Source organism: Perognathus longimembris, chromosome 13 (assembly GCF_023159225.1).
Source record: "Perognathus longimembris pacificus isolate PPM17 chromosome 13, ASM2315922v1, whole genome shotgun sequence".
NCBI lineage: Eukaryota > Metazoa > Chordata > Mammalia > Rodentia > Heteromyidae > Perognathus > Perognathus longimembris.
The window spans coordinates 11,242,893-11,267,989 of NC_063173.1; the positions used below are offsets into that span (position 1 = coordinate 11,242,893).

General features: G+C 38.7%; 1 protein-coding gene across 2 annotated transcripts in view; it reads left to right on the forward strand.

Annotated features, from left to right (window-relative positions):
• Positions 1–25,097, forward strand: part of Rab6a (RAB6A, member RAS oncogene family) — a 44,493-nt gene that overhangs the window by 5,398 nt on the left and 13,998 nt on the right. The window contains exons 2-4 of one of the 2 annotated variants that reach the window (XM_048359580.1): positions 19,607–19,665; positions 21,921–21,974; positions 24,188–24,293. In XM_048359580.1, the coding sequence (XP_048215537.1) occupies positions 19,607–19,665; positions 21,921–21,974; positions 24,188–24,293 (219 nt within the window). Of the gene's footprint in view, positions 1–19,606; positions 19,666–21,920; positions 21,975–24,187; positions 24,294–24,366; positions 24,473–25,097 lie in introns of both variants that reach the window. The other variant, XM_048359579.1, reaches the window with a different exon arrangement.

Genomic DNA, 25,097 nt, shown 5'->3' on the forward strand with positions numbered 1-25,097 from the left:
CTACTCAGGAGTCTGAGATCTGAGGATTGCAGTTTGAAGCCAGCCAAATTATCTAGCAAAAAGATGGAGTCTTATGGCTCAAGTGGAAGAGCATTAGTCTTGAGTAAATATCTCAGAGACAGCATCCAAACTATGACTTCAACCCCCAAGACTGTCAAAAAAACAAACAAACCAGTAATACCCAAAAAGCCTGTGTTTAGTTCAAGTGGTAGAGCATTTACCTATCAGGCTGGATGCCCTGGCTTCAAGTAGTACTGGGGGGAAATCACATTATATTAAAGACATATTCATGGACAGCTGGAGGCTAGCACAAGTTCAAGGTCCTAAGTTCAAACCTTGGTACTGCAGAGGTAGAAGGAGAGTATTCATGGAACTGATTTCAAGTTAAAGTGCTATGGCGCTATGCCTTACAATGAAGATGAATTGTTTTAGCTCATGAAACAGAGTTAATAAATAAAGTGGGTCTTTGTGTGTGTGCGTGCATGCGTGTGTGTGCGCATGCGTGCGTGCTAGTACTAGGGCTTGAACGCAGAGCCTGGGCGCTGTGGCTGAGCATTTTTGCCAAGGCCAGCTCTCCACCACTTGAGCCATGCTTCTACTTCCAGCTTTTGAGTGGTTAATTGGAGATAAATGTCTCATGGACTTTCCTGTCCAGTCTTTGAACCATGATCCTCACAGCTTAGCTTTCTGAGTAGCTAGGATGACAGATGTGCCACCATTGCCCAGCTGTAACATAGGTCTTGATAAGCTTATGGTTTCTATATATTTCAATAGTATATGTGGTTTAGTAAAAGAACGTTGAAATACATAATTCTTGAAGTTTCCCCGAGTCTCTTTTGCTATACTTCTAGCTTTTGTCTAGAACAAGAGAGACTTTTAAGAATGTTATTAAATTGTTTAGATATTGTATATATAATTGTTACTATTAATTAGGAAATGTCATGACAGCAGAAGTGCACCCTTACTCTTCTTTCACTTTATATAGCTTGGTTTTACATAACCTTCTTTGAGTTACGGTATTCTAGGAAAGGAAAAAGAATCAGTGTCAGAAACCAGTAGTACTGAAAGTTTGTATTATGTTGTACTATAGATTGCACTATATCGTATTACATATTTCTTCTCTGATATATTTCTTCATGTAAATTCCTTATGAATAGGCTCTTTCAAGCTACTTGCCTAATAGAGTTCAATAAACTTTTGTTAAAGTATCTCCTAAGTACTTCCCATATGCCAGGATCTCTTAGAAAAACTTTATTAAGTAATTTAATCTTCACATTGACTCTATTAGGTCCTACTATCATCTTATTTTATAGATAAGGAAATGGAAACAAAGAGATGTTGAGTAACTTCCCAAAGGCCAGTGGTTAGTACTAACAAGTAAGACCCAAGGCTTTGTGCTCTTCATCACTAACACTACTGTTAAGTAGGAAGGCTTCAAAAGAAGATATAGAACACATTTTTCTTGAGTCTCCTAACTTTACAATCCAGCTCAGTAGTGTGGTCCAGATTCCTAGGGATTTTCCAAGATCCTTTAGGAGCCCTGTAAACTTTGTGTAGGTCTAAATAGTCTTCATAATATTAAGATGCTATATTTTTCCATTCTTACTCTGACATGAGTGTCTACAGTACTATGTTTCTAAGAGCCTACGTAATGTGTGATGAAACTGACTGAATGCAGAAGCAACTATGAGAATGCAGCTGTCTTCTTTAAGTTGGACTTAAAGAGGTTTGCAAGTATGTAAAATAATGCCATTCTCACTAAATGACAGGTGTGACCAAAGGGGCCTGGCCTAGGCTCTTTTTGTATATTTGTGCTGGTCCTGGGGCTTGAACTCGGGGTCCAGGCACTGTCCCTGAACTTTTTGCTCAAAGCTAGCTTAGCATTCTACCAATTTAGCTAGAGTCCCACTTCCTGCTTTTTGGGGGATAAGAGTCTTATAGACTTTTCTTGCCCCCAGACTAGCTCTGAACCATTTTCTCAAGATCTCACCCTCCTGAGAAGCTAGGATTACAGTTGTGAGCCACTGGCACCTGGAAGGACTTTTGTTTGGGGATAAGAGTCAACCTAACTTTTACTTAGCAGGCCTCAAACTCTTGAACTTCTCTCTCCTTCCCAAATAGCTGGGATTACGGGTAGAGACTACCATACTTGGATCTACTATATGATTTTTAAAATTAGTAAGTAAATAAAGATTATTGGTGTTTTGTCCTACACTTGTAAGATTGTACATAACCTTGCCCCCAGATCAACACAGACTTCTCTGTGTTTGTGGGTGGGTCCTGGTGCTCAAACTCAGGGCTTTTTTGCTCAAGGCTAGTTCTCTACCACCTGAGCCACAGTTCTACTTCTAGATCTTTTATTGATGTTGTTAATTGGAGATGAGAATCTCATGGGCTTTCTGCTTGGACTGGCTTCAAACTGCAATCCTTAGATCTCAGCCTCATGTGTAGCTTGTTTTTTTTTTTTTTTGGCCAGTTCTGGGGCTTGGACTCAGGGCCTGAGCACTGTCCCTGGCTTCTTTTTTTTGCTCAAGGCTAGCACTCTGCCACTTGAGCCACAGCGCCACTTCTGGCTATTTTCTGTATATGTGGTGCTGGGGAATCGAACCCAGGGCCTCATGTATACGAGGCAGGCACTCTTGCCACTAGGCCATATCCCCAGCCCTCATGTGTAGCTTGGGTTACAGGTGAGAACCACTGGCACCTGGCTTGACGTCTTTTCCTCTACCTAATTTAAAGCTTTTTATCACCAGGCTTCTACCTTTAATGATACTCATCTTTAGCTGTTTTTTGTTTTGTTTTGTTTTGTTTTGTTTTTTGCCAGTCCTGGGCCTTGAACTCAGGGCTTGAGCACTGTCCCTGGCTTCTTTTTTTGCTCAAGGCTAGCACTCTGTCACTTGAGCCACAGTGCCACTTCTGGCCATTTTCTATCTATGTGGTACTGGGGAATCTAACCCAGGGCTTCATGTATACAAGGCAAGCACTCTTGCCACTAGGCCATATTTCCAGCCCCTCTTTAGCTGTTTTTTTTATAAGGCACATTTAAAGAAACACTTTGTTTTTTAAATCATTTTAAGGATATATACTGTGTAGAACAGAGGCTGCTTTTTAAATCTTCCATTCCAAGAACCATAGAATCTTAGTTTTTTGTCCATTTAATAGATACTGTATTCCACGCACAGTGCTGGGTCTTAATAGAATCTCTATCCTCTTCTTACAGTCTAACAGGGAGTTCTAAGGCCAATTTTAAATTGTTTATATTTCTCTTTCATCCTCTGCTTCCTAACTTCTCTTTCAGTTCATCCTTCCGTATTAATATTGGAATGAACTTTATAAAAATGAAAGTTGTGGGGCTGGGGATATGGCCTAGTGGCAAGAGAGCTTGTCTCGTATACATGAGGCCCTGGGTTCGATTCCCCAGCACCACATGTACAGAAAATGGCCAGAAGTGGCGCTGTGGCTCAAGTGGCAGAGTTGCTAGCCTTGAGCAAAAAGGAAGCCAGGGACAGTGCTCAGGCCCTGAGTCCAAGGCCCAGGACTGGCCAAAAAAAAAAAAAAAAAAAGAAAAGAAAAAGAATATTGCCATAACTTTATTATCTTCAAAGCAGAAATATTGTGAATATACTTATTACCACAAAATTGTGAACTTGAAAGTGGCTAAAATGTCTGGGCACTTGTGGCTCAGGCCTATAGTTCTTAGGCACTCAGTAGGCTGAGATCTGAAAATCGAAGTGTGAGGCCTCTGGCAGAAAAGTTTGTGAGACTCTTACATCCAGTTAACCAGCAAAAAGCTGGAAGTAGAAGTGTGGCTTAATTGGGACAGGGCCAGCTAATTGAGAGTAAAGAAAGGCCATCTGGTTTTTCAAGAATTTCTAATTGATGATTTATAGAAAATAGGTTTAGTAGAGTCAAGTAGGGCGACAACAAGGATTCAGAAATAGGCAGTAGGTATAGTGTATCTGTTTTGTGAATTACCCAAATAAGTTTTGAGGTTTAAAGTATTTTTATGTTTTTTTTAATTTTATTAATTAAATTTTGTTGACGGTGTTGTGCAAAAGGGGTACAGTTACATAATAAGACAGTGAGTACATTTCTTGTGATACCTTATACCCTCGTTTTTCTTTCCCTTTCTTAGATCAGGTAGGCATATATACAATATCCAGTGTCCAAAATCATATACAGTAACCACGTAGGGTATGCCAAAGGAAATTCACCTAGAACATTAAAACGTAACGACAACAATAGAATCCTTCTATGTACTTCTCTTGGAGTTCTTTTTGCTTATTTGAGGTTTAAAGTATTTTAAGTTGTATTTTATATAGTTGATAAAGACTGAAAATCTTATTGAGATAGTTTCAACATTCGTTTAAATATGTAGTTGCTATTTGGAGCATTTATGTAGTGTGTGTGGGGGGGGCAGGGAGAGAGAGAGAGAGGATCCTGAGGCTAGAATTTAGGGCCTGTGCACTGTCCTTGGTCTTTTTTTTTTTTGGCTCAAGGATAGTGCTCTACCCCATGAGCCACAGCTCTACTTCTGGCTTTTTTGGAGGTTAGTTGGAAATAAGAGTCTCATGGACTTCCTTGCCTGGGCTGGCTTTCTAAGCACGATCCTCACTTTTCAGCCTCCTGAATAGCTAGGATTATAGACATGAGCCACATGTGCTGGCTCCTACATGTGTTTTTGTTGCTTTTGGTTGTAGGGCAGGAACTCAGGACTGCCTGAGCACGGTCCCTGACTTCCTTTTGCTCAAGGCTAGCACTCTACCACTTTGGGCCACTTTTCTGGTGGTAATTGAAGAGTAACAGGAGGGCTTTTTCCACCTTGGCTGGCTTTGAACTGTGATCCTCAAGTTGCAGCCTAGCAGTAGCTAGGATTAAAGGTGTGAGCCACCAGCACCTGGCTTCCTATATATGTGTTTTTGATATAAAAATATCTCAGTTTCTCTTGGTCAGTGCTGTCCAGTTGAACTTTCTGAGATGTGAAATGGTGTTTGTGCTGTCTAAATTGGTGGAAGTATGGTTGGGGAATTGAGTTTTTAAATTTAATTTTAACTTCAATAGTAATTAGCTTTAAAAGTAACTTTGAGCTGGCCTGGCAGCTCACACCTGTAATCCTAGATACTTATGAGATCTGAGGACCACAGTTTGAAGCCAACTGGAGCAGGAAAGTCTGTGAGATTTACTTCCAATTAACTTATCAAGAAGGAGGAGGGGGAGGCAGCCGCGGCCTTGGTGGCAGCTGGGTGCTGGTGGCACCTTAATTTAATCCTAGCTACTCAGGGGGCTGAGATCTGAGGATCATGGTTTGAAGCCAGCTCTGGCTGAAAAGTCCTGTGAGACTTTTATCTCAAATTTAACCCCCAGAAAACTGAAAGTGGCACTGTGGCTCAAGTGGTAGAGTGCTAGGCTTGAGCAAAAAAGCTCAGAGACAGTGCTCAGCCCTGAGTTCTAGCCCCATGACTGACAAGAAAGAAAGAAAAAAGCTGATAATAGAAGTGTGATTCAGTGGTAGAACACTAGCCTTGAGCACAAAGGCCTTAAGACAGGGACCAGGCCCTGAGTTCAAGCCCCAGGTCTGGCACAAATACACAAAAAAAGTAACTTAAAATTAACTCTTCTTAACTCTTCTCTTAAAACTGGGGAATAGGGCTGGGGATATAGCCTAGTGGCAAGAGTGCCTGCCTCGGATACACGAGGCCCTAGGTTCGATTCCCCAGCGCCACATATGCAGAAAACGGCCAGAAGCGGCGCTGTGGCTCAAGTGGCAGAGTGCTAGCCTTGAGCGGGAAGAAGCCAGGGACAGTGCTCAGGCCCTGAGTCCAAGGCCCAGGACTGGCAAAAAAAACAACAACAACAAAAAAAAACTGGGGAATATCCCTTCAGAAATATATGTGTGCTCAAGAAGTTGAGATCTGCCAGGCACTCATGGCTCATGCCTGTCATCCTAGCTACTCAGGAGGCTGAGATCTGAGGATTGCAATTCAAAGCCAGCCTGGGCAGGAAAGTCTTTGAGACTCTTGTCTCCAATTAACCACTAGAAAATGGGAAAAGGCACTGTAGTTCCAAGTGGTAGAGTATTAGCCTTGAGCAAAAGAGCTCAGAGACAGCGACCAGGCCCTGACTTAAAGCCCACAACTGGCCCTACCCCCCCCAAAAAAAAAAAAGTTGACATCTGAGAGTCACTTAAAACCAGTTCAGGCGGACAAACTAGCAAAAAGCTGGGAGGCTGGGAGGTAGTTCAAGTCCTAGCTAGTGGTAGAACCCCTAGGAAATAAAATAAATCAAGTCTTTTGAAAATAGAGTTTGAAGGAGAGAATTAAGCAACAGTAATAGCTAGTTCAGTGTATTAAAATCCAGGGCTGGGAATATGGCCTAGTGGTAGAGTGCTTGCCTCATAAAATCCACATAATGCCCATCTGTCATCAGTTAAGTAAATTTTTGTGCCAGGCCTAGAGGCTTCTACCTATAATCCTAGCACTCAAGAAGGCTGAAATGGGAAGCTAAAACAAGGGAATAAAGAGCTAGAAGCCATCCTGAGCTACCAGGAGCTAGTGGCTCATATCTATAATTCTAGCTACTGAGATTTGAAGATGTTTGGAACTAACCTGAGCAAACAAAATCCACAAGACTCTTATCTCCACTCAACCATCAAAAAGACACAAGTGGAGGCTCAAGTGGTAGAATGCCTGCCCTGAAAAGAAAACCCAAGCAAAGGTACAAGTCCTAGAAAAAATAAATCTTTTCTTTCCCCAAACTTACTACACACTCCCCCCCATTTTTTTTTTTTTTTTTTTTGGTCAGCACTGGGGCTTGAACTCAGTGCCTGAGCACTATCCCTGGCTTCTTTTTTGCTCAAGTCTAGCACTCTGCCACCTGAGCAACAGCACCACTTCTGGCTTTTTCTATACATGTGCTGAGGAATTGAACCCAGGGCTTCATGTTTGTGAGGCAAGCACTCTACCACTAGGTCATATTCACAGCCCTACTACAACTCTTAAACAAATCTTTCTTTCCTTCTTTCTCCCTTTCCTTCTGTTTTTGGTGATGGTACTGTGTTTGAACTTAGGGCCTTATGTTTGATTTCTAAGAGCCACATCGCCACCTTTTTTACTTTCATTATTTTTTTTAATATCTCATGTCTATATGCCCCAGTCACCTTCATTTATGATTTCCACACAGCTACTATAGCAGGTGCACACCACCATGTCCAGATTTTATTGGTGAGATAGGATGTCTAGCACTTTTTTGCTTGAGCTGGCCTGGAGCCAAAATTATCCTGATCCTCCTTAATAGCTAGGATAACAGACATAGGCTACCACACTCAGCAGCAAGTAACTTTTCACTTTGAAAAAAATACTTCTTGATTCTACAACAATGAGGCACTCAAAACTTAAAAAACACAAGGGAGAAAAAATAAAACTTGGTGCTGGGAATATAGCCTAGTGGTAGAGTGCTTGCCTCGTATGCATGAAGCCCTGGGTTCGATTCCTAGGCACCACATATATAGAAAACGGCCAGAAGTGGTGCTGTGGCTCAAGTGGTAGAGTGCTAGCCTTGAGCAAAAAGAAGCCAGGGACAGTGCTCAGGCCCTGAGTTCAAGCCCCAGGACTGGCAAAAAAAAAAAAAAAAAAAAAAAAAAAAACAAGCAAAAAAAGAATCTAAGAAAAGTAGAGATCAGGTCTTTCCTTCCTGGGCTGGCTTGGACCTCAATCCTCCAATCTCTGTCTCCTGAGTACAATTCCAGGTGTGAGCCACTAGCTTCTGCTGCTGCTGCTTCCTACTCCTCTTCCTTTTTAAATGTTTATTTTCATAGAATTCTTTAAACTAGTTAACCATGGCTTTTCCTTACTGTTAATGTCTTAGTTTTAAATATGTGTTAGACATCACATTTTATTTATTATGTCAGTGATTACCTACTTTTTTATTGAAGAATATGTTTGTGTGTATATATACATATGTGAGAAAAGCATACAAATCAAACAAATGGCTTGATCACAAAAATATGCTAGTTATAACAACCTAAATATTCTCATTTTTTACAGATTGATATTTCTTATGGCAAATTAGTAAGTTTGACCTGACTTTATGTCTGTTATTTGAGCTTGACTTTTTTTTTTTTTTTTTGGCCAGTCCTGGGCCTTGGACTCAGGGCCTGAGCACTGTCCCTGGCTTCTTCCCGCTCAAGGCTAACACTCTGCCACTTGAGCCACAGCGTCACTTCTGGCCGTTTTCTGTATATGTGGTACTGGGGAGTCGAACCCAGGGCCTTGTGTATCCGAGGCAGGCACTCTTTTTTTTGTGTTTTTTGTGTTTTTTGTGTTTTTTTTTTTTTTTTTTTTTTGGCCAGTCCTGGGCCTTGGACTCAGGGCCTGAGCACTGTCCCTGGCTTCTTCCCGCTCAAGGCTAGCACTCTGCCACTTGAGCCACAGCGCCGCTTCTGGCCGTTTTCTGTATATGTGGTGCTGGGGAATCAAACCTAGGGCCTCGTGTATCCGAGGCAGGCACTCTTGCCACTAGGCCATATCCCCAGCCCCGAGCTTGACTTTTTTTAATGTATATCCCTGCCTATTTTTATTTTTATAAGAATGCAGTGCTTTTGAAGATTAACTTCTAGACTAAGGTAGTGAATATGTCTATTTAGCAAAATTTCTTTTCATTCATTCTTTTGATTTACTAACACATCTATGTACAAGATTGGTAGAGTTCCTGTTTTTCCTTACCGTTTATAACTCAAGTTAAGTAAACTAGTAAATAAATAGATGAACAAGCCAGTTTCCCTTGGCTTTACAACAGTAATCCCAGCCTGGGGGATCAAGGTTTGAAGCAAGCCCAGACATAAAAGTCTAGGAGACTCTAATCAGCAAAAAGCAGGGCTAGATGAGTAGCAGAGCACCAGTCATAAGCAAGCAAGGAGTGAGTGTGTTAAGACAGCCAAAGTTCAGGTTGGTAATATGGCCTAGTGGTAGAGTGCTTGCCTTACATTCATGAAGCCCTAGGTTCAATTCCTTAGCACCACATATTTAGAAAAAGCCAGAAGTGGCACAGTGGCTCAAGTGTTAGAGTGCTAGCCTTGAGCAAAAAGAAGCCAGGAGGGGCTAGGAATATGGCCTAGTGGCAAGAGTGCTTGCCTTATATACATGGAGCCCTAGGTTCAATTCCTCAGTACCACATATATAGAAAAGGCCAGAAGTGGCACTGTGGCTCAAGTTGGCAGAGTGCTTGCCTTGAGCAAAAAGAAGCCAGGGATAGGGCTCAGGCCCTGAATCTAAGCACCAGGACTGGCAAAAAAAAAAAAAAAAAAAGACCCAGCGTTCACATTTGGTATTGGCAAAAGAAACAGGATAATTTGAGATAGTATTAAGTTGTTCTTTTTTCCCTTCATATAAAAAAGTGGATCATGTTTTACCTTAAATTTCTTTATTTACCCTTAAGCAAATAAAAATGGTACTACTGAAGTGATATTCTAGTATTTGTTTCAAGCTTTCCAATGAATTTCTCTGTGAGGGTACAAATAATTTGGAATATATATACATATATATGTACACACATACATATATTTTAATTTTTATATATCTATACCTAGATATTGATATCTATATACATATTTGTGTTGTGCTGGTACTAAGGTCTGAACTAAGGCCTAGATGCTGTGTGCTATCCCTGGGCTCAAGGCTAATGCTCTATCACTTGAGCCATAACTCCTCTTCTGGCTTTTTGGTGGGTAATTCGTGATAAGAGTCTCACAGTTTCCTGCTGGGCTTGCTTTAAACCATCATTCTTAGATCTCAGCTTCCTGAGAAGTCAGGATTACAGGCATGAGCGTGGATTCATCTGTCTTGTTTTGTCTTTTGCCAGTCCTGGGATTTGAACTCAGGGCATGGGCACTGTCCCTGAGTTTCTTTTTGCTCAAGGCTAGCACTCTACCACTTGAGCCACAGCACCACTTTCAGCTTTTTCTGTTTATGGTACTGAGGAATTGCACCCAGGGCTTCATGCATGCCAGGCAAGCCCTCTATCACTAAGTCACATTCCCAGCCCTGGACTCATCCTTTAACCCTTATGAAACATACATGGAAGTTTATTTATTTTGTTGTAGGAATAAAAAGGCTGCTGCCATCTAAAGTGCTTGTTGAGTCTGGTGCTGGTGGCTCATGCCTGTAATTGTAGCTACTTAAGAGGCTGTGATCTTAGGATCGCATTTGAGAGCCAGCCCAGGCAGGAATCTCTGTAAGACTTTTTTCTCCAGTTAACCATCAGAAAACCATAAGTGGCTCTGTGGCTTGAAATGGTAGAGTGCCTGGAGCAGAAAACTAAGGAACAGGACTCAGGCCCTGACTTAAAGCCCCATGACCTACAAAAATAAATAAGGGACTTGTTGAGGTACACTCTTCAGCTGTATGTAATTTTGAGGAGTAATTTATTTTTTTCAGTCAAAGCCATACCTGACAAGTAAGTTCAAGTTTATAAGTTCATAATGTAACCAGGAAGGAAAAGTTCCACAAAGTCACATTATATGGGAAAAGCTCAAAGGTTCCAAAGTACATGGTATGCTTAGCATCTTACAACTTTCTACAGTTGGCAAATGTTTGTCAAGGGTGGGAGATGAGACTAGAGTTACACTCAAATTTGTTTGTAAAGATCCTTGAATAGCTGCTAAATAGTTGTAACTACTTGTGCACCTTGAAATATTTAAAAATGTTGAGGAAAGTTACCCCTGACAGTGTGATGTTTCCTTCTCTCACTGCGCATGTTTATTTATATCAATGAATTATAAACTACTAAAGGTCTGGATCTTACTCTCATTTTTGCTTTCTCTTCATCAACCTTCATAGTGTGTGTGTGTGTGTGTGTGTGTGTGTGTGTGTGTGTGTGTGTGTGTGTGTGTTGAGGCTTGAACTAAGGGCCCTGGATGCTGACCCTGACTTTTTTGCTCAAGGGTAGTCTCTACCACTTGAGCTACAGCTCTATTTCCAGCTTTTTATTGATTTATTGTAGCTAAGAGTCTTAGGGATCTGCTAGGGTTGGCTTTGAACCATGGTTGTCATACCTCAGAGTGCTAGGATTACAGGAGTGAGCCACTATCAAGTAGTTAACATTTAGTGACTTTTGAACAAAGAAACAAAATAGCCATTAAATATCTAATGGCATTAAAATATTTGTTTACTTTTTTATCTTTGGTAAGATATCTTTGGGTTTTTAACATTCAGATATGTTTCTTGTCCAGCTTTATTTTGTGCTCATAGCCAAGGCCTCAAGCTCCGGCTAGGCTTTCTCAAACTCTTGATAGGTTTTCATTTTTGCTCAACTATTGCATTCTGCCACTTGAACCGTCTGCAGTTTTCTTACATAGGTGTGGGAGGATATTCAGGAGTTTACACTCAGGGCCTTGTACTTGCTAAACTGACTCTCTAGCATATTAAACATCTCCAGCCTGTTTTGTGTTTGTTTTGTTTTGTTTTTCAGATTATTTTGGGTTGGATCTTTATTCCCAGCCTGTCACAATCTGCCCACTTTAGGCTTCCCATCATGATTGGGATCCCAGGAAGGTGACAGAGTTTTCCTATATAATCTCTAACCCCATACATGCATAGCCTCACCCTTCAGAGTGGTATATTTGTTAAAATTGTTATGTCTGTATTAGTGTATCATTATCACCCAAAATCCGCCTTTTATGTTCAGGCTTCCTGTTGGTGTTGTACATGTGAAGAGTAGTTTTAGTCTTTTTTTTTTTTTGTGCTAGTCATGGGGCTTGAACTCAGCTCCTGTTTTTTTGTGTGTGTGTTTTTTTTTTGTGCTCAAGACTAGAACTCTACCATTTGAACTATAGCTCCACTTACAGCTTTTTTGGTAGCTACTTGGAGTATAATAGTTTCATGGACTTTCTTGCCCAGGCTAGCTTCTAACCACAATCCTCAGATTTCAACCTGAGTAGTTAGGATTACAGGAATGAGCCACTGGTGCCTGGATTGTATTTATTTTGAAACAAAGTCTTAAAATGAAGCTCAAGCTTGCCTCAAACTCTCAATCCTACTTTGTCAGCTCCTAGTGCTGAGATTACAAGCATGAACCACCATACCACATTCATTGTAGTAGTCTTCTCCTCTTCTTCTGCCACCAATACTGGGTCTTGTTCTCTGGATCATCTTGCTTGCTCATGGCTAGTGTTCTACCATTTGAGCCATGCCTCCAACCCAGCTATTGGTTGGTTAATTGGAGATGGAGTCTCATGGACTTTTCTGCTTAAGCTAGCTTTGAATCTCAGTCCTCTAGGTCTCAGTCTTCTGGTGACTAGGATTATAGATGGTAGCCACTGGTGTCTGGCTTCATTATAGTCTTATACAGAGTTTTGTCATTTTTCTAAACCCCTTCTGTGCTTGGCCTGTTTTTCTCTACTTCCAATTCTGGCCCAAGAATGTTTTTATTTTCTTTAGTTTTGCCTTTTAGTTGGAATCATAGACTACATAGCATTTTTACATTGTCTGCTTTCATTTAGTAGTAAGTATTCATTTAGGGTTCCTGCTTGTCTTTCATGGTTTGATAGGCATTTTTACTGCTGAATAAATTCCATTGTGTATGTGTGCCACAATTTACCTGTTATTTACAGGACACCTTAATTGTTTCTAAGTTTTAGAAATTATGAAGCATAAACGTCCCTATGCAGGTTTTTTGTCTTGTTTCTTATGGTGCTGATGATCAAATCCAGGATCTCATGAATGCTAGAATAGCATTCAACTACTAAACTACATTCTCAGCCTTCCATATGCAATTCTTGAGTGGTAGACATAAGTTTTCAATGTTTTGGGATAGGTACCAAGGAACACAGTAGCTGGATTGTATAGTAAGAGTTTGTTTCACTTTGTAAGATAAATTATTTTCGTGTTTTTCTTTTGGATGTCTCCATTTTATTGTCCTGAAAATTTAACAAATCTATTATCACTGTGGTGACACACTCCTGTATTCTTGGGCTTCAGAGGCAGAGACAGAAGTTTGAAGAGTTCAAGGTTAGCCTGAGCCACATTGTGAGTTCCTGTCATAAAATTTTTTTTTAGGACCTGGGAATATGGCCTTGTGGTAGAGTGCTTGCCTCACATACATGAAGCCCTGGGTTCGATTCCTCAGCACCACATATATAGAAAAAAGCCAGAAGTAGCACTGTGGCTCAAGTGGTAGAGTGCTAGCTTTGAGCAAAAAGAAGCCAGGAACAGTGCTCAGGCCCTGAGTTCAAGCCCCAAGACTGGCAAAAAAAAAAAAAAGGGAACTTTATAAAAACAACTTTTGAATTGTTGCTATAAAATTGCTTATTCTATACAACCAAACTGACCCTTTCCTTTCTAAAATATTGTGTAAATGTGATAGTTGTTTTGTTTTTCTGTTTCTGATTTTTGAGACAGGGTCATTTTATGTAGTCCAAGGAAGATTCTCCTCCTTGCCTCTTACTTCTGAATGCTGGGATTACAAATGTGCTCTGTCCTATACAACTTTTCTTGTTGGGGGAGAGAGAGGGGGTGGAGATAAGGTCTTCACCACAACAAATTATGACTTTGCATAATTTTGATCAGTTACTTTGGCCAAGTAATACTTAAAAACCAATTAGATATTCATTTTTTATTATCTTCTCTCATAAGCCACTGTGAAAGATCAATGCAATATGATTTTAGTTGTTCAGACCATATGCTTTGATTTTAGAATAAACCTTAGCAAAAATACTATCTGCTGTTGCTGTTCAGTCATGTCTCTGTTCAAATACAGAAAGCTGAGGCGTTACCTAGGGAATCATAGCAGAAAAGCTCAGCTGCAATCAAATCTCATTTCACTATCCTATTTAAGGGTGTTTCACCTAGATGATGTAATTCTACGGCAAAAAAGAAAGTTAATTAAGCCAAGCTAAGCTCTTTCAGTGTTGTTAACCCACTCAATAATACAAAGGTTTTAAAAAATAGTTGTTTTCTGGAGTCTTAAGCTCCCATTTCCTACATGGGGAGCAGGAAATTTTTTTCTCTCTTACTCATTTCTCTCTCCTTTAACCCTGTCCTATTTTCCTCTACCTTAACTGGGTTATGTTAAAATAAATCCATGTTAAAACTAAAAAATTAATGAAGAATATACTAGCCATTTTCTGTCAACCCAAACTGAATGAAGTTTTTGTTTTTCCTTATTAAAAAACAATCCGAACACAGTAATACACAGTAGTACACATCAGCAGTAGTACCAGCTATAGAACAGACTGAGGTAGGGGTATCCCTTGAGCTCAAGAGTTTGGAATCAGCCTGAACAAACAAGCACATATAACTAATGGAAACAAGAGGTTTTTTCCTTCATTAAAAAGAGCAAATAACTTATTCCTAAATTTTTAGGATTTTTTTTTTTTTTGCCAGTCCTGGGCTTGGACTCAGGGCCTGAACACTGTACCTGGCTTCTTTTTGCTCAAGGCTAGCACTCTGCCACTTGAGCCACAGTGTCACTTCTGGCTATTTTCTATGTATGTGGTTTTGGGGAATCGAACCCAAGGCTTCATGTATACGAACGAGGCAATCACTCTTGCCACTAGGCCATATTCCTATCCCAGGGTTTTCTTGATAAAATTCAGTTATAAATTTCTTGTTCTGCTTTTCTGAAGGGGAGGAACATACTGTGTACGATGTTTAAACTAGGAAACTTGTCAAGATTTGTTTTATGGTCCAGAAAATATTTTCCTCCCCTCCCCCTTGGCAGCAGTGCTGGGCATCAAACTGAGGGTTTTATTCATATTAGGCAAGCATTATTCTCCTACCCCAGCACTTGTTTTCAATAATTCTACCTTTATATAACATTATCTTCATTTGTCCATTTAAACCTTAGATTGACAAAGAGGACTGCTTTCTAATTGTTTACTGCATTCATTAAGTATATAATCATATTAGCCACTTTGTATGTATTAAGCAGTCCTTGAGATAAAAACTATCTTATTTTACAAACCAAGAGGATTAATCTGTGCAAGTTACATTAATTTGTGCAAGTTACATATTTATTAAAGTATGAGTTGAAGAACTGGCAAATCCATAGAGATAGGAAATAGAGTAATGATTGCCAGGGTCTAGGGGAAGAGAAGAAATGGTAGTTTGACTACTAAGTTGAAATCTCTCCCTCCCTTTTTTTGAGACAAAGTCTCACTATATTGCCCATATGCTAGCTTTCTGCCTTGGGTTCTCCCCTTAACCCAGTGCTGGGATTACAGATATGTACTATGATTTCTTCTTGAGAGAATGGGAAAATATTCTGAAATTTCTAGTGGTAATAGTTTTACAACTTAGTGGCTATACCAAGACATACTAAATTTTATTCTTTGAAAGGGTAAATTTTTTCTTTGGGTTAAGGGGTCAAACTCAGGATTTTGCATGCCAAGCTAGTGCTTTACTACATCAGAAAGGGTGAATTTAAGCCTGGTGCTGGTGCCTCATTTCTCTAATCTTGCTACTCAGGAGACTGAGAACTGAGGATCATGGTTTGAAGCCAGCCTAGGTAACAAACTCCGTGAGACTAATCTGCACTTAACCACAAAAAACTGGAAGTGGAGCTGTGGTTTAAAGTGGTATAATGCTAGCCTTCAGCAAAAAGAGCTAGGAACAGCACTCAGGCCCTGAGTTCAAGCCCCATGCCTAACTAAACAAAAATAAAAGGGTGCGTCTTAAAGAATTGTATCTTGCATTTGGTTCATAATAGATTTGTTTCCTTATCTTGTATTTGAAGAATTAATTAATCACATGTGTAAGTAGATAGTTCATGTGTATACATGTATGAGGGAGTGTTATACACACAAACACATTCTTAATTATGTTGTATAAGCTAGTCTAGAATAGACTGCTGCTTCAGCCTGTAAACTAGGATTATAATCATGCTCCACCATGCTTAGCTCTGTTACATATTTAAATTAATTTCTTGGGCTGGGAATATGGCCTAGTGGCAAGAGTGCTTGCCTTGTATACACGAAGCCCTGGGTTCCATTCCCTAGCACCACATATACAGAAAACAGCCAGAAGTGGCACTGTGGCTCAAGTGGCAGAGTGCTAGCCTTGAGCAAAAAGAAGCCAGGGACAGTACTCAGGCCCTGAGTTGAAGGCCCAGGACTGGCCGGGGGAAAAAAAAAGTAAGTTGGTTATAGAAAAACCGACTTTAAAGATAATTTAAAAATATATAAAAAAATAAGATAAAACAAAAAAAGTCATTTCTTTTTAGATTGTTTCAAATAAGGTTGAAAAAATTTATACAACTCCTTAAGTTAGTTCCCTAACACTTAGGGATACCTTAAATGGTTTTTGCAGACTTTTCTATCTACCTAAGATATCAGCTTTTTCCCCCTTCTAATCCTGAAGCTCAGTGCCTCATGGCCTGGGCACTGTCCGTAAGCTTTCTTTTTTGCTCAAGGCTAATTTTCTACTACATGTTCAAGGCCAGTTTGTGCTGCATAGCAAGTTCTAGGCCATGAGCTACATAGCAAGATTCCATTCCAGTATCCCCCCTTCAAGATGAAAGTTTTTACTTAGCCAATTTCTGTTTATACCAAAAATTTTTTATCAAAAAGTATAACATTGTGGACCTAACAAATACATCATAATTTATAGCACCTAATAAGTGAGTCCTTTGTTTCCTATAAGATAGAAATCAAACACAGACTAGTTCTGAACCAAAAGTGAACAGAAAACAAGTACTGCAGGCTGCCACATTAGGCAGAACGGCCCAGGCTCTAGTATACCTAATGGTTTTTTTGGAGAAAGGTTTTCCTCTCCATGCCTTTTCCAGGACAAGGAGGGAACTTTTAGCACGTTTGCTGCCATTTTGCACACAGCTCAAAATGTGCCCATGCCTGTATTATATTCCCCGTCCCTGTCCCCCCCATCCTACTATGCTAATGTATTACAATGACAGTATAATAAGGTTCAGAATCTGTATTGCCATCTTAGTGGTTACTGCTCTTAACCAGTACCCAGCTTATTGCTTTTGTTTGCCTGCTTACAATTGGTACTACGGCTGTTTTGTAATTATGACCTTGTTGAAAAAGTAGGCTGTACACGGTTTTAAAATATTAATTACTATTATGGTATTGTAGTGTTATAATGAACCATCTTATATGTGAATCTTTGTGTACGTCTAATTATTTCCTTCCTATCTGTTTATATTAGATGGCATGCTGGATTGAACTTGATGTTCCTTTTTTTTCCAGTTTTTTATTGTTATTATAAAGGTAATATACAGAGGAATTACAGTTACGTAGGTCGGGTAATGAGCACATTTCTTTTTGGACAACGTCATCCCTTCCCTCATTCTCTCCCAGTTTTTCCCTTCCATCCCCAACCACAAGTTGAATAGTTCACTTTCAACATAGTGTCTAGTGAGTACCACCGCTTCATTTGTTTACCCTTTATCCCTCCATTTCTATGTCCTCCTCTTACCCTCTCAAATAAATAAATGAACAAAAAAAAAGCAAAAACAAAAACAAAAAAACAAGACCTTCTTGGGCTGGGAATATGGCCTAGTGGCAAGAGTGCTTGCCTCATGTGCATGAAGCCCTGGGTTTGATTCCCCAGCACCACATATATAGAAAACGGCCAGAAGTGGTACTGTGGCCCAAGTGGCAGAGTGCTAGCCTTGAGCAAAAAGAAGCCAGGGACAGTGCTCAGGCCCTGAGTCTAACGCCCAGGACTGGCAAAAAGAAATAACAAAATTAATAAAATAAAAAAATAAAAAAAAAACCTTCTTGTTTCCATTTCATGGAGTCATTTGGATAAATGTTATTTCATGTATTTTTTTATATGATTAGATCACTTCCAACTTTCTGGTGATTAAGAGTCTCACAGATTTTCCTGCCTAGGCTGGCTTGGAACTGCAATCCTTAGATCTCTGCCTCCTGAGTAACTATAGTTACAGGTGTAAGCCACCTATAATGATGGCTGATGCTTACTATTTTGATAAGACCAAGTAGCCCAAAAAGTGGTCCTGGTACTCCCCACTCATGGAATATGAATATTCTTATTTTCTTCAGGTTTTCATATGGTATATGAAAAGGGGGTAAGGTAAAGCCCAAGATCTGGTCTTTAAAAATTGATTGAAGCAGGGCTGGGGATATGGCCTAGTGGCAAGAGTGCTTGCCTCCTATACATGAGGCCCTGGGTTCAATTCCCCAGCACCACATATACAGAAAATGGCCAGAAGTGGCGCTGTGGCTCAAGTGGCAGAGTGCTAGCCTTGAGCAAAAAGAAGCCAGGGACAGTGCTCAGGCCCTGAGTCCAAGCCCCAGGATTGGCCAAAAAAAAAAAAAAAAAAAAAAAAATTGATTGAAGCAAAGTCTTAATCATGCTAAAATATGAATAGCTGGGTATGTTTTTTATTCCCTCAAAAAAAACTTTAGGGGAACATTAAAGGTATTTACCCATTTTCTTTGTAATTGATGTGATTTTTTGAATTTGTTCTATTGAGCCTGTCAAGCTACTAGAAACTAGAAAAAATAGATGTGTGTTTTACTTTTGGAGAATGTATTTATTAGTAAGGAAATTTTTGACCTCCTATTTCCCTAAAAACTATGATTTTTAAAAAAATGCAATTGTGGATCTTTGAGACTTCCCTGCCAGACAGCTGAAAAGATCTAATCTGATTCTGTGATAAATTTATAAACAACTTTTCATATCTGTTTCTCACTCATATAATCTGGGTTTTTTTTTCCTTGTCATTTGTAGGGCTTGAACTCAATGCCCTGGCACTGTCCCTGAGTTGATTTGCTCAAGGCTAGCACTCTAGCAGTTTGAGCCACACTGCCACTTCCGTTTTTCTGGTGGTTAATTGGAAATAAGAGTCTCACAGATTTTCTTGCCCTGGCTGGTTTTGAACAGCAATCCTTAGATCTCAGCCTCCTGAGTAGCTAGCATTATATGTGTGAGCACCAGTGCCTGGCTATAATCTAGTTCTTGAAATGATTGTTTTCCTGCATTCTCCTCTTAGAACTTTGTTTTGTTTTTTTTACTCTGAGTGATTATTCTTTGATTCACTAATGAAGTAGACCTGCACCTCTCTGGATTCTCTTGTCAGGGCCCAAATAAGTGTCTACTTGTCCTTTTGTGAATTAGGGATATCACCATATTTTTTCCCTCCATTCTATCTTTATTTTCTTCATTTTGTGTGTGTGTGTGTGTGTGTGTGTGTGTGTGTGTGTGTGTGTGTGTGTGTGTGTATGTATGTATCAGTCCTGGAGCTTGAACCTGGTGAGCCATAGTTCCGCTTCTGGTTTTTTTGGTGGCTAATTGAAGGTAAGAGTCCCATGGACCTTCTTGCGCAGGTTGGCTTTGAACTGTGATCCTCTATCTCAGCCTTCTGAGCATTAAGATTACAGGTGTGAGACACCAGCACCTTGCTTCTCAACTCTTAACTAAATACTTTAACAAAATTCTTATTAATCTGAAGATTTTTGTGTGTTTTTAGAAAAAGTTACGTTGGCAAGCTTGGTACTAGATAATTTTTAATTACCACTGCCACTTCAGATATTATTTTTCATTGCATTTAATTTGCAGTTTTCTGTAGAATTGCCTAAGAACCCAGTGAAATTTTTCACTGAACAAATCTGTTTTTCTTTTCATTTCAGTTGGAAAGACATCTTTGATTACCAGATTCATGTATGACAGTTTTGACAACACCTATCAGGTATTTTGTTGTTGCCAATTTATTAGTGTTTTGTTACAAATAATTCTCAAATTGTTTTTTTAAAGTTTATTTACCTGTAGTAATGGATGTAAAAACAAGACTCTAACATCTGTAAGATGCTATATAAATACTTAGTATAAATGATTTTTATCCATGGTCTTCAGCCTTACTCAATTTTGTTGTCTTTCAGTCTCTATTGAATGATTGTCTTTAAAATCATCAGGTAGGGAATTAGACATGATAAGTATTCCCTCATAAAGAATACATCCAAGTATTGTTTTCTGTAGCATTTTGAGCTACACTTGAAGTCAAGGATAAGAGTTAATAATATTAGAAATTATTAGCATAATGTTGTTTTGAGAGGGAAGATTTGCCCTTAATTTCACCCTTATTGAGAAGTTGTAGGTAGTACAAAGCTAGAGATTATGAACTTGGGTCAAACTGATTTCTTTGTCTGGGAAAGAAGTAAGTTCCATGGTATGGGGAGGCTGACCAGCTAGAGAACCTGTCAGATTTGCTTCAGGCAGCTCTATCTATCTGGTAGGGGTAGATGGCTTTAAAGCTAACCCTTGGCATGCCTAGATAGCCTCTTTCACTCTTCTTCCTCAGCCAGCCCTTCCCATGTTCTTTCCTTCCCTTTAGTGTTCCATTTTTCCCCGATTCTCACAAAGACACAAAATATAAATAAGAGTTAGACCAGAAAAAAAATTCAAAAGCATGATTCCTAAAGAAAGAATTGGTAGAGGCTGGGAATGTGGCTTAGTGGTAGAGTGCCTAGCATGCATGAAGCCCTGGGTGCAATTCCTCAGTACCACATAAACAGAAAAAACCATAAGTGGTGCTATGGCTCAAGTGGTAGAGTGCTAGCCTTGAGCAAAAAGAAACTCATTGATAATGCCCAGGCCCTGACTCCAAGCCCCAGGACTGGCAAAAAATAAACAAGTAAGAAAGGAATTGGTAAATTGAACTTTATTGAAACTCTTACACTTCAAAAGACTCCATTATGAAAATGGACATAATCCATCAATTTTGCAAAATTCTCTTTGGGAAAAAGCCAAAAAGAGAATCTCATTTGCACTCTGAGTGCTAGCTAGTGATTCTCCTTCTTATTCTGAAATTAACCTTTTCTTATGAAAATTGTTCTTTGAGGTAGCCAAATAACTCTGTATAGAATTTTATTTAGTAAACATGACAGGAATGCCAGAATTAACTTTTTTTGGGTGCCAGTCCTAGGGTCAGAACTCAGTCCTTTGCCAAAACTCAGAACCTCGGTACTGTCCCTGAACTTTTGTGCCTCTGCCACAGCTCCGCTTCTGACTTTTTGCTGGTTAATTGAAGATAAGAGTCATGTACTTTTCTGCCTCTATTGGCTTTGAGCAGTGATACTCAGATCTTGGCACCCTGAATAACTTAGAATTACTAGCATGAGCTACCAGTACCTGGCAGAAAATTGACTTTTTGTATCCCTAATGAGATAATTGATTTAGGTAACTATTATTAATCAATATTAAACCTATAAGGTGAAAAGAGAATGGAAAATTGGGTATTTGAGAAAGGTATCATCCCATAAATTGTTGGCTTGGAGTGTGAAAACACAAGATTCTGCTATCATCATCCAAATTCACTGAATCAGCATTAACCATGTTAACAGTACATGTTGTATACCTATATATGTGGAACAATATGAAGTACCCAGTACCACCTACAAATGTAGAGCATATTAACGATATTCTTATCAAGCCTTATAGTTAACTTACAAGCTATATAGACAATAAAAGAAAAGTCAATACCTCAAGGAGATTCTTACCCTCTGGACAGTTTTATGGATCAATCTATAGGACAAATGACCTAGACAGGATTGCAGTTTGTGTTAGCAATGTTTTGTATAATTGTTACTGGGGCAAATAACACCATTCCAACTAGAAAGCATTGAGATATCCAAACAAAGGTTCAAATACAAAATTTCAATCTACAAAATGAGAAAAATCAGGGATAAGAATAATTTACTATTAAAAAAGTTAGCCTTCAGGAATGTGTGATCATGTGCAATTTACATATGATCAAGTGAAAATCCTAAACAATTTCTAACATGGACTAGCAAGTGCTTACTACATGGAAGCCATTATCACTGCAAATATCATTGTTACTTGACTGTATGTATGTGTTTATTATTTCTCCCATATTCATAAATCCCAAACTTGTGGCTACATTCAAACTATTGTTTTTGTTAACAACTGTTTTGTTTTGTTCTACAGGCAACAATTGGCATTGACTTTTTATCAAAAACAATGTACTTAGAGGATCGAACAGTGAGTAATATTTTCAGTGTGCAATTTTCTGCAATAACTCAGATTGGAAAACTATGCTCAAAGCTATAATCAGTGATTATCACCATCAGAAGTACTTTTCTGTTACCAAAGTTAGACCTTTTGGAAAACCGTTATTACAGAGTAAGTTTGTTGTTATTAGTACTATAATTTTGTATCTCCAAGTGAGATCCAAAATGGGAGAGAAAGACAAGGGTTTGTTTTTCTTTCTTTCTTTCTTTCTTTCTTTCTTTCTTTCTTTCTTTCTTTCTTTCTTTCTTTCTTTCTTTCTTTCTTTCTTCTTTTTACTAAAATCTTGATGTTTGTTGACTTATTAAACAAAATTTACCACCATGATTTGGAAAAATGAAGACAGATAACTTTAAGAGTTAATTTAATTTTTTTCATGAGTACATTATACCTACAGTAAAAATCTTTTGAGTGCCACTCTTGATGCATTTTGATTATTATTATTATTTATTATTTTTTTATTTTTTGGCCAGTCTTGGGCTTTGGACTCAGGGCCTGAGCACTGTCCCTGGCTTCTTTTCACTTAAGGCTAGCACTCTGCCACTTGAGCCATAGCGCAACTTCTGGCCATTTCTATATATGTGACGCTGGGGAATCAAACCCAGGGCTTCATGTATACGAGGCAAGCACTCTTGCCACTAGACCATATTCCCAGCCTCTTGATGCAGTCTGAAAGACTTCATTTGGGTGTGGGGATATGGGTGGGTTAGGACATTTGCCTAGTAAGTTCAGAAGTACATTGATTGACTTTATTTCTATGATGCCAAGTTTTTCACCCCCAGAAATTTTCTTTCAGGTCCAATTATGAATCCTTTTCAAGACTTTCTTAACATTGTTACCCATAAGCTATCCCATAATTATTATGACTGAAGGAATATCTACTTTTTCATTTAATTTGACCTGATCTGAGTTTTAAACACTAGCACCACCATAAAGGAAATATTAATTTGAATAGTACATATTTGTGAATTCAAAATTTTCTTTTTCAGAGTGCAGTTTGTACCAGTGTTAATGAGTGGAGAAAGTGTGCTTTTATTTTTATCATTTTGAGTAGTATTAATGTTAAATTAATTCTGTATTCTATTTGCATTACTCTTTGAAGAGATTTCTGTCACTTAAAACAGTAAATAATTTAAATGGATTTTTAGGACTTGTATCCAAAAAGGCATTACTATACCTCCAAATTTATTTAAGTGTATGAATTTTTAAAACATACATTTTGTTTTCATATGTAACCTGCCCTTTCTTAAAGTATGGAAACTGCTTTACACTGGTAAGAGAACTTGATACTTGTTTTCAGGCATTGTACTGTTATGCGAACTGTGAAATTTTGCGTAGGATTTTCACATAGATATTTTCACATTTTGTTGCATTATCTACTATGTTCAAGGAAGAAAATTTAATAGAAACATAATAAGCACAGTAGTCAAAGACCAATGGAGACAGATTTTAGCTTCAGAGAGGCTTTCAAAGAAATATTAATTCCAGTCTGGGCACTAGTGACTCACACCTGTAATCCTAGCTACTCAGGAGGCTGAGATCTGAGGATCATGGTTTGAAGCCAGCCCAGGCAGAAAAGTCCATGAGACTCTAGTTAACCACCACCAAAAGAACAAAACTGGGAATGGCACTGTGGCTCAAAGTGGTAGAGCGCTGGCCCTGAGCGAAAACACTCAGGGGCACCACCCAGGCCCTGAGTTCAAGCCTCATGGCTGCCAAAAAAAAAAAAAAGGAAACAAATATTAATACCTTTATTCTGATATCTGGTAGCCTGAGATCCTCATAGAAATTTACCTTAGTTCTTTTTTATGCTCAGTGGGTGAATATCAACAGTATGTTTTTTGTCTTCTGGAATATGGAAGGATTCAAAGTAGTTACAAGGAGAAAAAAGAGAAATTGTATTTCTGATTCTGTGAAATCCTTTACAATAGCATTTTTCTGTCATTTACCTTCAGAGCAAGCAAATTTTTAATATTGTTTCCTTTTGAAGAGTTTTTCATCCTTTGAAAAGAGTAATTTTCATACTTCCCTACAAACCTTTTACATGAGTTGTTTGCTACTACTCATCTCCCTCCTTTGCAAAGGACATTGTCTCTCTCTCATTTATTTATTTTTTGAAGTATTAGGGTTTTTTGTTTTGGTTTTTTTTTTGTTTTTGGTTTTATTTGTTTTTTCCCATCCCACAGATCAGGCTGCAGCTGTGGGATACTGCGGGTCAGGAACGTTTCCGTAGCCTCATTCCCAGTTACATCCGTGATTCTGCTGCAGCCGTAGTAGTTTACGATATCACAAGTAGGTATATTGTAATGGGTTGACCATTCTTATTTTTTTTTTTTTTTGCTTGTTTGACTGATTTTGTTGTTAGGTACGGTTGCAATTATGGGACACAGCAGGTCAAGAGCGGTTCAGGAGCTTGATTCCTAGCTACATTCGTGACTCCACTGTGGCAGTTGTTGTTTATGATATCACAAGTGAGTGGGGGGGTCGTTATGCATCTCTAATCTCCTTTCAACTTTTAGCTTAGCTGCATGTTCTTGTCTTGTGCTTGTTTTCCTTACTAGCATGTACAAATAAATTTTATCATAGTAAATAAACTTTTATCACAGACCAACTGGGTTCAGAAATATATTAATATCTGGCTTTATTTCTACGATGCAGAATTTTTACACCAGAAATCATCTTTCAGGTCCAATTATGAATCCATTTCAAGACTTTCATATATTCTGTTATCCATAACCTATTCTATAATTATTATGACAAGATGAATTTTTTTTCATTAAATTTGATCTACACTTAACTCTTAATCAAATTTTCCAAATTCTCCAAGGATTCTGTTGAGGATATTAAAAGCTTCTACTAGCCAGCTTTTCTCTGCTTCCCTGTTCTAGCCATTCTCTCTCTATAGAGGAAGACAGAGAAACATACGTGCATTTTTCTTTTAATCATATTTATTTGAATCGTACCTGGATTCTGTGACTGACTTAATTTATTTCTAGCATATACTTTTATTTCTAAGAAAAATTTAAAAGGGGAAATGAAATAAGTAATGGCCTTTTTCTTTGCCCCAAAGAGTTAATAATGCCTTTAGTCTTTTAA